This window comes from Neophocaena asiaeorientalis, unplaced genomic scaffold, assembly GCF_003031525.2.
Source record: "Neophocaena asiaeorientalis asiaeorientalis breed wild unplaced genomic scaffold, Neophocaena_asiaeorientalis_V1.1 scaffold126, whole genome shotgun sequence".
Classification (NCBI taxonomy): domain Eukaryota; kingdom Metazoa; phylum Chordata; class Mammalia; order Artiodactyla; family Phocoenidae; genus Neophocaena; species Neophocaena asiaeorientalis.
Genome location: NW_020174565.1, coordinates 169,097 through 185,254, shown reverse-complemented (window position 1 = coordinate 185,254; position 16,158 = coordinate 169,097). Strand labels below are relative to the sequence as shown.

The 16,158-nt window shown below is 42.3% G+C and overlaps 1 protein-coding gene and 1 pseudogene across 1 annotated transcript in view; both read left to right on the top strand.

Moving 5' to 3' along the window:
• Window positions 1–14,364, top strand: part of LOC112408340 (desmocollin-1-like) — a 38,991-nt pseudogene extending 24,627 nt beyond the window's left edge.
• A 108-nt stretch (window positions 14,365–14,472) lies between these two features.
• The window catches only part of LOC112408361 (desmocollin-2-like), a 32,528-nt gene continuing 30,842 nt past the window's right edge, over window positions 14,473–16,158 (top strand). Inside the window, exon 1 of the mRNA XM_024757962.1 lies at window positions 14,473–14,837. Within this exon, the coding sequence (XP_024613730.1) occupies window positions 14,769–14,837 (69 nt within the window). The 5' untranslated portion in view covers window positions 14,473–14,768. The remainder of the gene's footprint in view (window positions 14,838–16,158) is intronic.

Here is a 16,158-nt window from a genome sequence, read left to right as displayed (position 1 = left end):
GAGCCTCACTAAGAGACCAGTATTTCCCAATCCCTTGAACTAAGTGTGACGTGTCCTAGATTGTGGTCAACGAGAAGCAAGTGAATTGCTGTGTATGAAATTTCTGAGTAGGTGTTTTAAAGGAGCTGATTCAGCTGGAAGATGTTTTTAGGTTTTTTTGTTTGTTTTAGTTTTGTTTTATTTTGTTTTTTGCATCCCTCAATTGAATTTCATGACTTCTAGAACACAGATGTGATGGCTGGTGCTCAAGCAGCCATATTATGATGCTTCAGATTGGAAACCATGAGCCATTAGTTGAGAATGGTGGAGCATCAAGATAGAAGGAGCCTAAATCACTTGTGACTTTGTGGAGCCTCCAAACCTGCCCTGGTCTTCCTGCCTCTGGACCTGTCCACTTGAGTGACTAAACCTTTCTGTGTTTAAGCAATGAAATTTTAGATTTTCTGTTAAATGTAGCTAGTCTAATCTGATATAGGGAGATAACAGAGACTGGATGGAAATAATTGTTTTACTTAAGTCATGATTCAATCAACTTAATCTGCCTTGGGAACTCATTTTTTTTTTGGCTAAGATTTCAAAAATGGTTGTTCTTGAAGATACCTCTGTGTTCTCGAAACAGTCTCAAGGCAAAATGAAGTATTAATTATTTAATGGAAGTCAAAAAGGTGTACCTTTTCTTCACTTGAAAATACTTTTTTCTGTTCTCCCTGAAGTCAGAAGCCTGACTTTGTCAGAAGGCATGCGTCTAGGAGTGAGGCAGTTTGGACTTTGCTATTAACCTGTTGTATGATCTTTAACAAGTCATTGAAGCTCATTTACTTCAATCCCCTCAACTATAAAAAGGATTTTATTTGTTGGTTTTATAAGCCAAACTGACGTTCTTCAATGCAGCGATTATGTTTCAGTCATCACTGTGCTCTCCCTTACACCTGTGCTTGACAAGAGTTTTTGTTTGTTTGTTAGTTTTGTGTGTGTCAATAGTATATATATATATATATATATATATATATATATATACACATGGCATTTAGTATTTAATTGATGCATTAAATTAAAAACTTCAATGAAAACATCTTCCCTAATTTTAAAATACACCTTTTAAGATTTAGCATACTATTTCCACTGCTTCAGTCTCTGTCCCTATAAATTGTGTGATCAAATGGATGTGTTCCCTTAAGTCTGAGGGATTCAATGTTTGGTTGCATTCTAATAGCTTGAAGCATGGTCTCATTTTTCAGTTAATATATAGGTAAATAAAAGCAAATACAATTTATTTTCCTATTAATTAATCCAACAAATTACATCCCAGTCTAAAATATTTCTTATGCCAATTCAACTAGACTTCAAAATGAGTAAAGGTGATTTTAACAAACACAGGAAGTTGAGGAGGTTTCAGCAGGTGACAAAGAAGACAATTTTATGGTTTTGCTGTATGACAAATGGTGATTCCACACGCCTATTAACTTAGTTGGAATTCTGCTCTTCCACATTAGAGGCTATATAAAAAGGTATTTTAAAAATGATCTCAGGATTTGTATTAGACTACTTGGTAACAGAAATAAAGTGGCTTATTTATTTATTTAGACATCATGAACCACCTGATCCTGCCTGCTCAGGGCACATTGTCGCCCAGTAGCCAAAGCCAGAACCCTGGGCATCACCCTTGACTCTTCCCCCTCTGCCCTCCCCCATCTAACATCCCACATAGAACTACAACCAGTTCGCTCTACCTCTTAATTATCTCTTAATGTAATCAATTTCTTGTAAAGAATCAATTTCTTATAAAGTGGTTTAAATAGGCAAAAGTTCATTTTCACTAATGTAAAACAAGCTCAGAGTCTTGGACTTACAGGGGCTTCTTTATTTTTTTTTATTTTTTATTTTTTTCGGTACGTGGGTCTTTCACTGCTGTGGCGTCTCCCGTTGCGGAGCACAGGCTCTGAATGCACAGGCTCAGTGGCCATGGCTCACAGGCCCAGCCACTCCGCGGCATGTGGGATCCTCCCGGACCGGGACACGAACCCATGTCCCCTGCATCGCCAGGCGGACTCTCAACCACTGCACCACCAGGGAAGCCCTACAGGGGCTTCTTAATATCATCAATGTCCCAGAAGCCTTCACTCTTTCTGCTCAACCATCCTTTGTACAAATTGCTTCACAATCACAAGATGGCTCATGCAACTCCAGCTATCACGTCTGAGTCTGAGGCAGAAAAAAAGAGGAAGGAGGAAGACGTTCTTTTTAGGGAGCATTTCCAGAAGCTCCCTCCAACAACTCCTGCCTACATACCCTTGGGAGAACTTAGTCACTTGTCCATCCTTAGCTGCAAGAGAGAGTGAGAAATGTGGTTTATCAGCTGAACAAAATCAGGGCACTGTAACTAAGGAAGACGTTTAATAATGATAGGAGGTAATCTGGGGGCAAATATGCAGGAGAAATATTGTTTCTTATTCTTAACCAGTGTTTCCTGCCCCAGGTCAGTAAGATTCTTAGCAAAATATTTATTCCTTATATAATGATTTGCAGGGCAGGAATAGAGATGCAGACATAGAGAGAGAACAGACATGTGGATGGGGGCGGGGGGGTGTAGAAGGGGAGGGTGGGATGAATTGGGAGATTAGGATTGACATATATACACTACCATGTGTAAAATAAATAGCCAGTGGGAACCTGCTGTATCGCACAGGGAGTCAGCTCAGTGCTCTGTGATGACATAGATGGGTGGGATGGGGGTGGGAGGGAGGTCTAAGAGGGAAGAGATATATGTGTACATATAGCTGATTCACTTAGCTGTACAGCAGAAACTAACACAACATTCTAAAGCAACTATACTCCAATAAAAAAAATTGTTAGTGGACTATGTAGTAGTTTGAGTGGCTCACACTCTTTCACATGCCAAGTTTTACAAAATACTGCAGAGTTAAAGCTTATTTTTAAGGTGCCATAAATAAAACCTCAGTTTTTTTCAGAGATTTAAACCTGATTACTTCCTTAAACCATATGTGGCCTGCAAATTTTGGGGGGTTTTGGGGGAGGAGAGGAGAAGCTTTTACAGTTGAAAAAATTGTGAATAAACTGCTATATTAAAAATCAGGATATTTTACCCCAAATGCAAATTTGTGACTTTGCTTGAAAAATTGGCGGGTCTGGCAACACGGAGTCCATATTCCCAAAGACCACCACTTGCTTGGAAGTGACAAGTGACTTTCCCAAGGTCTCTGCCAGTGCCAGAGCCCTAGGAGGCTTTGCCATTTATGTCTCAGATAAGAAGGCTGTCAATTGCCATTTATCATGACACTTGTACTATTGTTTTCTGAAGGTAGATGTAGGAAGGAAAAGAGATGTATTTTTTGTGCTCTTATCTTCACAAAAGCAGAATAATAAAAAGGGCTGCTCTTTTCAACCAACCTAACTTATTTATTTTGATTACTTTCCTGGACCCTGCAGGTGTTAAAGGCTATGACTACTTACACTACATGAATTTTCAATATAAAATGGATTATGTTGCCATTTGGTGTACAATATAATTTGTTTCTTCATTATGTTCATTGTTTTCTCTCCCCTCCCCACATCTGAGTGTAAGCTCCATGAGGGCAGAGATCTTTGTGCTTAAAACAGTGTCTGGAACACGGAGGAAACTCAGTAAATGCTTGTTGAAGACATTTACTGAGCACCTACTATGTGCAAGCATTACAGGATACTATCACAAGTGTTATCTCATTGAAAATATTAGTAACATACTTCCAAGTTTAGGTGTTTATTATTCCTTTTCCCAGTAAGAAAACTGAGGCTGGGAGAGGTTAGCTGACTTAAACAAGATCAGACTGCTAGGTTTTCAAGGATTTAAAGGTAAGGCTGACCAGTGATTACCCCCTGAACATTTCTCCTGAAATGGCCTTCTCAGGTCCATACTACAATGGAAAGTGTTTTTAGCTTATCAATCCTAAAAGAAAAAATACTTCCTATGAATCTGTGTTAAATATTTTACATACATCCTTCTACAATGTAAATTTCAATCTTCAGCTGGTACATTTCTGTGGGAAGGTGGAAGACACACAGTCTTCCTCACATTAGAGCCATTCTCTCCACAGCAGAATCAATGGGTTAAACAGATAGATGGCTTTCATTTGGAGTTGCCCTAACTATCCATATCCTGATAATGATCAAGTTTGCGTCTTCAGATTGGATGTCTCTTTTGAATTCCACATCCGTATTGCTTACTAATTATTCCAGCCTGACGGCTCACAGAAATCTCAAACTCAGTACCTTCAAAAGCAAATTATTTAACTCCTGCACAAACTAGCGCTTTCTTGCTGTTCCTACCTTTGTTACTAACAATACTGTACACTCTTTGTCCAAACATAAATCAAACCCAGAATTCTGCAATTATTTGAGTATATAAAGAATAGAAGGTTAATGCACTCCAGAGGAGACAGATTTATAAATGAAATAATTACAACACTTTGGTCAGATAACCAATTACAGAGGCAGATATGAAAGCTGCTACATACACAGAAGACTCAAAGTGCTTCCCCTCCATGAGGAAGTAGGGAAGGCTCCCTGAGCAAAGCAGAAGACATTCTAGATGGAGTGGAAGTAAGTCTTCCCAAGCCTAACAAAGCCAAAACAACCAACCAAAAGCAAAACGAAACAAGCAAAAAACAAGATCTACTAAAGTTCCAAACAACACAAATTCAAAACCACTCTTAGGGAGGTTGGATTGGAGGGGTTGTAGAGCTGGAAGACCAGTGAAGATGGTCCAGATGAGAGATGAGGGATTAAACACAGCAATGAAGCTGGAGAATGATGTGATGTGAAGGTGAGAGGGTGTCTAGGATGACTCCCTGGTTTCTTTCTTGAGTAAGTGCAAGGATCATGAAACCATTAACCACATGAGGAGAGAAGCAAAGCAGTTTTGTTCTGGAAAGATAATGGCTTCAGTTTGGGATATTCTGAACTTGAGGTGTTTTTTTTTTTTTTAAACACATGTGCTTTCTTATTTTATTCTTTCTGACAGAGTTTTTGTGGGGTTTTTTACATCTTTATTGGAGTATAATTGCTTTACAATGGTGTGTTAGTTTCTGCTTTATAACAAAGTGTATCAGTTATACATATACATATGTTCCCATATCTCTTCCCTCTTGTGTCTCCCTCCCTCCCACCCTCCCTATCCCACCCCTCCAGGCGGTCACAAAGCACCGAGCTGACCTCCCTGTGCTATGCGGCTGCTTCCCACTAGCTATCTACCTTACGTTTGGTAGTGTATATATGCCCATGCCTCTCTCTCGCTTTGTCACAGCTTACCCTTCCCCCTCCCCATATCCTCAAGTCCATTCTCCAGTAAGTCTGTGTCTTTATTCCTGTCTTACCCCTAGGTGCTTCAAAACATTTTTTTCCTTAAATTCCATATATATGTGTTAGCATACGGTATTTGTCTTTCTCTTTCTGACTTACTTCACTCTGTATGACAGACTCTAGGTCTATCCACCTCATTACAAATAGCTCAATTTTGTTTCTTTTTAAGGCTGAGTAATATTCCATTGTATATATGTGCCACATCTTCTTTATCCATTCATCCGATGATGGGCACTTAGGTTGTTTCCATCTCCGGGCTATTGTAAATAGAGCTGCAATGAACATTTTGGTACATGACTCTTTTTGAATTATGGTTTTCTCAGGGTATATGCCCAGTAGTGGGATTGCTGGGTCATATGGTAGTTCTATTTGTAGTTTTTAAGGAACCTCCATACTGTTCTCCATAGTGGCTGAACCAATTCACATTCCCACCAGCAGTGCAAGAGTGTTCCCTTTTCTCCACACCCTCTCCAGCATTTATTGTTTCTAGATTTTTTGATGATGGCCATTCTGACCGGTGTGAGATGAAATCTCATTGTAGTTTTGATTTGCATTTCTCTAATGATTAATGATGTTGAGCATCCTTTCATGTGCTTGTTGACAGTCTGTATATCTTCTTTGGAGAAATGTCTATTTAGGTCTTCTGCCCATTTTTGGATTTGGTTGTTTGTTTTTCTGTTATTGAGCTGCATGAGCTGCTTATAAATTTTGGAGATTGATCCTTTGTCAGTTGCTTCATTTGCAAATATTTTCTCCCATTCTGAGGGTTGTCTTTTGGTCTTGTTTATGGCAGAACACTGTATGACATAAATCGCAGCAAGATCCTTTTTGACCCACCTCCTAGAGAAATGGAAATAAAAACAAAAATAAACAAATGGGACCTAATGAAACTTCAAAGCTTTTGCACAGCAAAGAAAGCCATGAACTTGAGGTATTTATGGGAGTTCCAGGACGGTACTTCTGGTTCCAAATCTGGAAAGAACGAACACACTTGATGCCCGCCACCTCCTCTTCCCACTCTGTTACTTAATAGCTGTGTAATCCATCCCCAAATACTGGAAGTTCATTTAGTGCAGGGAACACTTTTTCTTTGGCTTCCTATCTAAGTAACTAGTGGTATAAATACTTTTATCCGCATGAATATTCAAAGCATCTTTTCTTTTCTCTGCTCTGTGAGAACTGGCTAGACATCCCCCTTACACCTCTTTCCTTCTCTCCCTCTTAATCCCCCACTCTACTGAGTGAAATAAAATGAACATGAGAAAAGATGTGAATTATATCTGGATAAATTTGTTATTAAGAAAAGAAAGAAAAGAAATGAAAGAGAAGGAGAGCTCAGAGAATGAGGAGATGGTTTATTTTATTTATGTGGCGATGGTTGTTGCTGTTGAGGAGTAGAAAGTGAGAAGTAGGAAAAAGGTACCTTTAAATTTTTGGGAAACAGCAGCAAACTGTATAAAGGGCACTCAGAATGTTAGCCATGGGAAGAAAGCATTTTTAAGAAGGTTACTAGGTATTAAGAATACCCCCTGAAAAGGCTAGCATAGGGGAGAAGGCAATTTCCACTTTACCCTCTTGAGTTCTTGTGCCAGACTAATAACAAAATTGACACATGGGGCTTCCCTGGTGGCGCAGTGGTTGAGGGTCCACCTGCCGATGCAGGGGACGCGGGTTCGTGCCCCGGTCCGGGAGGATCCCACATGCCGTGGAGCGGCTGGGCCCGTGAGCCATGGCCGCTAAGCCTGCGCGTCCAGAGCCTGTGCTCCGCAACGGGAGAGGCCACAACAGTGAGAGGCCCGCGTACCGCAAAAAAAAAAAAAAAAAAAAAATTGACACATGACAGATTAACAGGAGAAAGAGAAACATATTGTAATTTGTATACACAGAAGTGTCATAGAAATGGACCTAAGCAGTGGCCAAAGCAGGCAGCTTTTATACTTTTTAGGCAAAGAAACAATAAATTTGTGAGGAATTGACAGGACAAAGAAACTTCGGTTTTGGGTGCTTAATGAGTAAAGAATCTAAACAGAATTTGGGCTTGGGGTGGTAAATTAAAGAAGTAACAAGGTTGGTTTATACAGGATCTCAGCCCAAATTCCCTGTCTCTGGAGATAGGGGTGTCCTTCTACCTCCAGATGCAGGAGGGCACCTTTCACAGGAGATTTATTTCCTGCTTTCAGGGAGACAGAAAGGAGGGTTAGAGTGTCCCTCTCGCATTGGCCATTTCTTCAATAACTTTAACTCAATATGATCACTACGCCATGGTGGCACATTTGGGGATGGCCTGCCCTGAGCCTCAACACTGGAAAAGGTTTGAAGCACTTGAACAGGTTTTCTTTATTTTGGACTGTGTTTCCTAGAAAGCCCACTCTGCTGGGACTGGGCCCGGGGCTGGCGTAGGCTAAGAACACTAACATGGTAGCTGGCCAGGTAAATGTTTGGGGAATGACTGGATTTGTTTTTGTTTTCAGTTTTATTGACAAAACTGGTGTGCATAAAGTGTACAATGTGATGATTTAATATCTGTATATTTTATGACATGATTATTAGAATTAAGTTAATTAACACATCCGCCAACTCATATACTTAAGAAGGCTTGCACCCTTTGACCAGATTTCCCTATTTCCCTACCTCCCAGACCCCCTGGTAACCACATTTTAATCTTCATCAAGATATCTATATAGATCTATAGCTCTATGTATCTATCATCTATCTATCTATCTATCTATCTATCTCTATGTCTATATTTTTTAGCTGGCTTCCCAAAATCGAATAGATGAAAAAATTACCCACATTTAAATAAATTACTATTACTATTACTTTCCTTGCTATTATTTTCTCTGGAGTGAGTTACATAGAATTGTCTCTATGAACTGCAATTACATTTCCATGCCTGTAATTAAAAATCAATGTTGTAATTAGGAATTTGTTTTGTTTATATACACTTGGGGAAGATAGAGATGGATTAAATGATGACATAGGAGAGAAGGAACAGAACTGCTAGAGCAATGTTCTCAAGGAGGTGGGAGGAGACGGGAATTAATGCCCAAGTGTACAAGCTGACCTTAGCCATGAACAGAGGCAGTTCTTCTACAGTATAGAAGAAAAGCCTATATATAATATATATGGCACAGATGCAGACAGGTGGGTAGGTGTGGGGAAGCTTGTAGTATTCCTTGATATTTTGTATGTGAAATTGAAAGCTATTTTGTATGTGAAATTGAAAGCTAAATCAGTAAAGGAAACTAAGGTTAAAGGAGTGTGTTTGGGAGGTTTGAGCAGAAAAAAGGAGATATGAAAATATTGCCAACGAGAAAAGGGAAGTGAATGGACTAGGCAAATAGAGTGAGACTGCTGGGCCTAGTTAAGATACTGATCACGGGACTTCCCTGGTGGCACAGTGGTTGAGAGTCCGCCTGCCGATGCAGGGCACACGGGTTCGTGCCCCGGTCCGGGAAGATCCCACATGCTGCGGAGTGGCTGGGCCCATGAGCCATGGCCGCTAAGCCTGAGCGTCCGGAGCCTGTGCTCCGCGGCGGGAGAGGCCACAGCAGTGAGAAGCTCGGTACTGAAAAAACAAAACAAAACAAACAAAAAAAGATACTGATCATGACCTTAACGTGGAACTCCTGAACTTGGATATGAGTTTCATCTGCAGCCACATTCACCTGTGAGTGTGTAGCAGTTGGGAGGATGGAGAGTTAGATTTAATCAGGGAGTCACTTTGACAAGGAAGCATCAGCTTCCTAATTTTTGTCAGTCCAACAGGTGTAAAGGATATTTTATGATTTTAAAATGCACTTCTCTGGTTTCTTAAAATATGCATTGTAGGCTTTAGGATTCCTTTATTGTAAAATGCCTGGTCACACCCTTTGCCCATTTTTTTCTGTTGTGGCTCCTGTCATGTGTAAGAATTCTTTGCACATTCTAGATATTATTCCCTTGTCTGTTTTAGTCATAACTAATGTATTCTCCCAATCTATCACCTATTATCTTTATTCATGGTGTCCTTGGTTGAATAGAAAGCCTGAATTTTAATGTAATCAAATGTATCTTTTAAAATTTTCTTTATGGTATATGCTTTTTGGGTGTTATTTTAAAAATCTTTCTCTACCCCTGGGTCATATAGATGTTCTATATTGTCTTCCATTAACTTATATCTTTGTCACCACAGGAAGTTTATCCCATCTGGAGTCCACTCTGTACATGATGTTAAGTAGGGAATCAGTTCTGTTTTTCTCCAATAAAGAATCAGTTTTCCTAACGACACCACTAAATAATTTCTTCTTTTTTCAGTGGTGTGTGCTGTCCACACTTTTATCATACATTAAGTTCCTATTTCTGCACTGGTCTCTTTCTGAATTTTAAAACTCTTTAGCCTATTTGTCTGTTCTTGTGCAAAAACCATACTAGAAATTCTTGGTAGGCCCAGCTCACATTTTAACAAATATACTAATACATGTCCATTATGTTTGAGACCAGATTAGGAACACTCACCCTGCTAAATTTGACTCAAGACATCATTTTAGTAGGCCTATAAACATTAAAATTAGAAAAACAAAGAATTACTTACCAAAAAAACCTCCCAGGAGTCATTCATTCATTTATTCATTTACTCACTCTTTCAACAATTATTTATTAGGCATCTACGATGTGCCAGGATTCATGCTGGTTAGTGCCAGGGATACAGGGAGAACCAAAAAAGGTCAAGTGCAGTCATGAAAATGTATGGTCTTTGGTGAAAAACAAATATTAATCAAATTTAACATTGTAATTGCGACAAGTGCTCTAAAGAACAGGCAGTTGGTTTTTTTGGGTTGTTTTTTTGCAGTACGTGGGCCTCTCACTGCTGTGGCCTCTCCCGTTGCGGAGCACAGGCTCCAGACACACAGGCTCAGCGGCCATGGCTCACGGGCCCAGCCGCTCCGCGGCACGTGGGATCTTCCCGGACTGGTGCACGAACCCGTGTCCCCTGCATGGGCAGGTGGACTCTCAACCACTGCGCCACCAGGGAAGCCCTGGGCAGTTTTTTAATGAGGAAGATTTGACCTGATCAGAGAGGGATTTGACCTGGTGGGAGAGAAAATAAAAGTTGCTATTTATTGGATGGGCTAGGCCAGAGACAGAAGATAGTTCCAGGTAAGGGAAGCATATACAAAACACCCATGGTAGAAGGAGCCTCTCGAGTACAGATCTGAAAAAGTGCAAATGTGTCTGTGTGTGGCAATATTTAGAAGTCAGGTCTAGCAGAGGAATCCAGGCGAGGAGAATGCACAGACCCAGCCAGCAAGGGAAGAAGAAAACAGGAAAAACAGGAGACATGACTGTCAAAGAAGCCAAGAGCAAATATGTTCTAAGTGAAGTGATCTCACAAAACAGTGAGTTTCCTGTCCCTAGGTCCGTTTCAGAATTTAACACATGAATTTTAGTCGGTGATGTTTCATCCTTATAGAACACTCTTTATGTATCATTTTGCACTTAGCTTGAGATTAGTCTTTTCTTTCACAGAAGAGTCCGCATGAGGTGAATAGCAGGTGGAGAGTACTCGTTCAGCCCAATTGTACTTCCTTAGGCGTTTCCTTCCAGCACATGCCCTTTCTGTGTTGCTCACCACAGCATTCCCAGGGCTGAGAAAATGCCTGAGACATCGTTGATACTGAATAAATACTTGTCAAACTAGTTAGTTAGTAAAGCAAATAATTGAAAATTCTGTGGTTTTAAGGATATATTTGCTCACAGCAGTCCAGAGTGGCACATGTCAATGGCATTCTATTAAAGGCGAGAGTAGACACGGTCATGTTCAACACAACTGCCTCAGAATTCATTCATTGGCTTGTTTTTTAATTGAGGGTCTTTTAAGTGAAAGTACTTCGATAAGAACAGACTGATTGTTTATTTCACACTCTACCCCTTATTTATTTCAAAAATATATTTTGAAAGGTAATGGAAGTTGAATTTGCTTAGTACACTTTTATTGAGGACAATTTTGAAGAGAACTTCAAAGAAATATGGCAGCATTAAAAAATAAATATTTTATTTATTGAACAAGGCAGCACTTAAAAAGCTTTTCTCCCATCATATAAGAATTCTGATGGTCCTTGCCCTAAGAAGCTCACAGTGTAAAATGAGAAATAGAAAAAGTGAACAGAATTTCTATTCAGTATGTTAACTGCAATACTAGGAATGCATGCCAAGAGGGCTATGGGCATACAGGGTAGACATTCAATAAATGTTTGTTAAATGTTGAAAACAAATTGGTCCCAATTTTCAGTAAGTACAAAACCAGCGCGAGCTGCGGCATCTCATTTTGGTATTGCATAGTTAATCCTTCTGAATCAGATGAGGTCTGGGGGTTGTGTTGGGGGGACAGAGCCTGAAGGGTTTGGAAGTCGTGAGTGAATTAACACTGGGGTTCAGCCCTAGACCAGTACCTGAGCAAAGAGGAAGAACAGGAACTAGGGAACTGTCATAAGCATGAAGCCTGGTGGGCGATGAGTGGGTTGTAAAGGTATGGTAGCAGTGGGCAGAAGAGGGATACCCATATTAACCAACATTCATGGAGCTCTTAGAATATGCTAGGTTTTATTCTGCATCATTTAATCTTGTAACAACTCTGAGAGGTAAATAGTCTAATTGTGCTCATTTTATTATGGTTATCTGATGTTTTCCTCTTCACTTTCACCTGTAAAGTAACTAGACAATGTTCTTCAACCTCATTTTTCCCCCCTTAGGTCTGTTTCCTTTGCTTTGAGGTTCCATTCTGTGTCATTGGCCACGCCAAGATAGAGGCACCCTAAAGATCACGTGTCCACATGGACCCTTCTCCCCAGGCTTCAACAGTGGAATCACGCAGCTCAAAGAGAGCTGTCCCTGTGTACATATCAGTAAGTGGTATTTTTTTGTTGCCATTAATATGTTCAGTTTCCGGTTTCTGAAATTAAAAACTGTGAAGCTAGGTTGCAGAGATGTGCCCCAAGTGCCTTGCTGTTTGTTTAGTTTTTTAAGGACAACTCTGGTTCTGACTTTCTACTTGGAAAGGAACACCTATTTCCAGCCAACTTCTCAAAAATAAGCCACAAGGAGTCTAAGTAGTTTAATTTTAGATGTGGAAGGTGCCATAGACAGCATCTAGTATTACTTTAATTATCTTACTTAACAAACAGGCGTGCTGAGCGTTAAGGTTACATGAGTGGCCCAAGACACAAAGGAACTTGGTCCTGACTTTTGGTCCGGTGCACTCTTTACTATAGCAGAATGGAAAACCAGTTCAAGTCAGCAAAATCATCTTCACAGCCAAAAGACATACTTAAAAATTTCATCTTCCCATATTTCATTGTCTCTTCAAATTTATACCTGTTGTTTCAAAATTGTAGTATAGAAGAATCTATTTCAGAAGCCATACAGTCTAATTTAAATCGATTAAATTAATTGGGCCCCTTGTTTAGAGTTTATAATTCATTTCTTTGTTTAAAGAATCACAGTGAAACAAACAAATCACCATCTTAGTAGCCTCAATCAGTTACGTAATGTGAAAGGTGAAAATAAATATCTAAGGCGAATTCTTTTCAAATTGCTCTTCTCCCCTTTTCTGGAATGTGGAAAAACATGAGCTACCCTTAGGCATTAAAGGTTGAGGGGCAGGCAAGAGTTTGGAAATGTCCTATTGTCAAGGGCTATGATGACAGCCTGAGTAGATTTCTTAAACCTGAAACTAGCTTGCTTCTCTTCCTCTGGAAAGCTTCACGCTAGAGATCATGATATCTTCATTAATAGGATGAGGTGTGTTTATGAAAGCATTGCTGGAAAAAACACGACGGTTAAAAAATTATGGAAACAGAACGATGTCAACCATAGTCTCATGCTGATGACCCAGGCTTATTTTACAAGCAAAGTTTCAATGATAAATTTTATGTACATGGAGACAACAGAACAGCTCATTATTTGTCATTCAGTAATAAAATAGAGCATGGGACTAATACATAGAATGTAACGCGGGTACTGTTTGACAATACTTTTGAATTTAAGTATATGGTCAATATTATAATAATTTTGGCTCTGTGTATAATGGTATTAGGACTGTACATGTTTTCAAGAGCTGAAATGTATCACGGCTGGCTTTTCAAACAAGTTTTCTCCACACATCCCTGTGGAGACAAACCAATTGAAATGGAACAGACAGGTTTCTCCTTTGTGGTCAGAATTCCCTGGTTTAAGCCATAATTGAAAAGAGGTGCAAGAGGATGATTCAGAATGCCCTGTCATTGCTTTCTGAAGAGCTGCAAACATACCTCTTTTATACTTTAATCTTCCAGGTTAAGTACTCCTATAATTCATCTAGTTTAAGTATACTTCAAACCAAAACATACATTTTATCCTATTCTTTTTCTTTTCTTACCACGAACTCTGGTTTTTATGGTGGAAAGGGAAGAGAGAAATCTCAGACGTCCAGGAGTCCAATTTAGGAGGTAAGTTACAAGAAGGTCAGTGGTTGGCTTTAACTGTGACAAAGGAGGGTCTTGGATGAAATCAGTAGGCCCACATTTAACCAACGTCTACAAGATGTATTTTCAGTAGTAACTCACCCTTGATGCCTGGATTCCCTTATTTTAATTGATTAATTATTGTAATTTCCTTGTATCATTGCTATACTGGCCAGGACATTTCTGTTAAAAAAAAAAGACCAACAACAACCAAACAAGACCCCAAGAAAGGTGTGCCACAGATGAAACCTCTGTCTGAACTGCACTTGGATGTCTGCAGTAAATTAACTCCAGCAAAGAGTGTATAAAACAGTCTACCTGGGGTCAACCCTCTAATAGGCGGGTCTCAGTTAGCTGTGACACAAAACGCGACCTCTCCAGCTCCCAGGCGGCCTTTGCGGGTCTGAAACTGGCCGCTGCGCACGGGGCGGAGTCGGGGCCGGGAGCGCGCCCCCTCCTGCGGCAGGACGCGCTCGGAGACCGAGTCTCGTTACAGTCAGGACTTCTGCTGGGCACGGTCAGCTGTTAATCCTCAAGGCGGATACCGGGGCGGTGGGGAGATGGGGCATATGGGTGGTGTCCATCGGTGAGAAACACCTAGCACAGAAAAAGGGTGGCGCCGAGAGGGAGTTCCCACCTGTTGGCGTTCTTCCAGAAATAAAGACTTGAGAAAATACCAAGGAGGGGCCGATCGGTGTGTTTCGGACGCGCCTGGAACCCCACCCTCGGTCAGAGGAAAAGCTCCTGGGGTGAGACGCAGGAGCTTCAGAAAAACCAAGAAGAAAAGCAGCTCCCTCCGCGCGCCACGTCCTCTGCCTCGCACTCCTGCGCGGCCGGCCCAGCCTGCGCCTGGCCCGCGGCCCTTCGCCTGGCTGCGCCTTCCCACCCCGGCCTTCCGGTGCCTCAGCCGGCGGCCTGCCTCCGAGTCCTCCCATGGCGGTAGCGCGACCCACAGGCTCCGCGAGCGGAGCCCTTTGCTGGCAACTCCTGCTGACCCTCGCGGTAAGTGGCTGCCCGGACCCCGGTCCCGAGTGGGCGCACGGACCCATGGGGGAGGGAGGGGAAACTTTGGGAGCGGGGGTTGGTGGTGGCGGCGGCCCCTGCGGGCTGTTCTTGGGCCTGGGGCTGGCTGAAAAAAGTGCCGTAGGCTGGGGGAGGGAGGAGGGCAGACAGAGGAGAGCGAGCTGGGCGCAGCGATCCCGCAGGGGAGGAGAAGAGTGTCTCCGGTAGATGTCATCAGCGCAGGCAGATGAGCGGCCGCAAACGCCCGTCCCAAACCGTGGCCTCTGGATACAAGCCGGCGAGCGCTGCGCGCCCCGCGCTGCTCCTCTGCGCCTCGCGCTCCTCCCCGGGCGGGGCAGTCCGTTCGACCTCAGTGCCGGGCTCCGGCCGCAGACGAGGGGAGCCGCTGGGGATCGAAATCGCAGGTCCTTGGGTGAAAGGACTAGGCGCCTTTTGATCTTAGTGTGTGAGTGAAGGGGGGATGGAAGAGCTGGGGCTGGGGCGGTCTCCGCCCTCTGCGCCTAAAGATAGTAGATGGGCCGGCCCTAGGTGGTCCTTGGTACGGTTTCCATTGTTTGTCAGCACGTGAGATTTCATCCCCCTTGAACTTCGGGGAAGTGGCTTTCCCGATTTCTCGCCTCGGAGGCATACAGATTCTCCCCGCTCCTCCATCCCCCGCCAAGCCCTCCAGCTCTAGTTTCCTTCCCGCTTTAAAGAACCCAATAGCAAAGACCCCAAAGCTGGGAGGGAAAAAGGAGGTGGCCTTATTCGGAAGGGATAGCCCCCCTCCCTGGCAGGAAAGACCGAGGTCTCTTTGGGGGACCTCAAGGCATGGGAATCCAGTGCGGGGAGAGCAGCCCCTGGGAGACTGTGGGATCAGAGGTTCCCCAGTCAGGGCTTCCTGGGTCCCCTGGAAGGACAAAATTTACATAGACCAAGTACAGAGGTCAAAGCGCGTAGTGTCCTTTCACGTTGAGCCGCAGGCGTTAGGGCTCCAGTCCCTAACCCTGAAGGACAAGGGGACGAACCTGGAGAACAGACAGAGGGAGGATTCCTTCTGGGAGGGGTGCAACTGGCGGCGGGAAATATCCGTGTAATTTCCCTTACTCTACCGCTCTCGTTTTACAACGAAGTCCTGAAATTTTTAACGAATGAAATTGTAGTTACTGTTATTAGAATGCTTTTCCCATGGAACTCCAGGGACTTCAAACCCTTAACTAAAATTCCCGGGGCACATTAATAACATACACAGGGCCGGGTGCACAGCAAGTAATAGTTCACAGCTGAGGAAATCAAGAGGGGAGTAAATAACGGTCGTAAG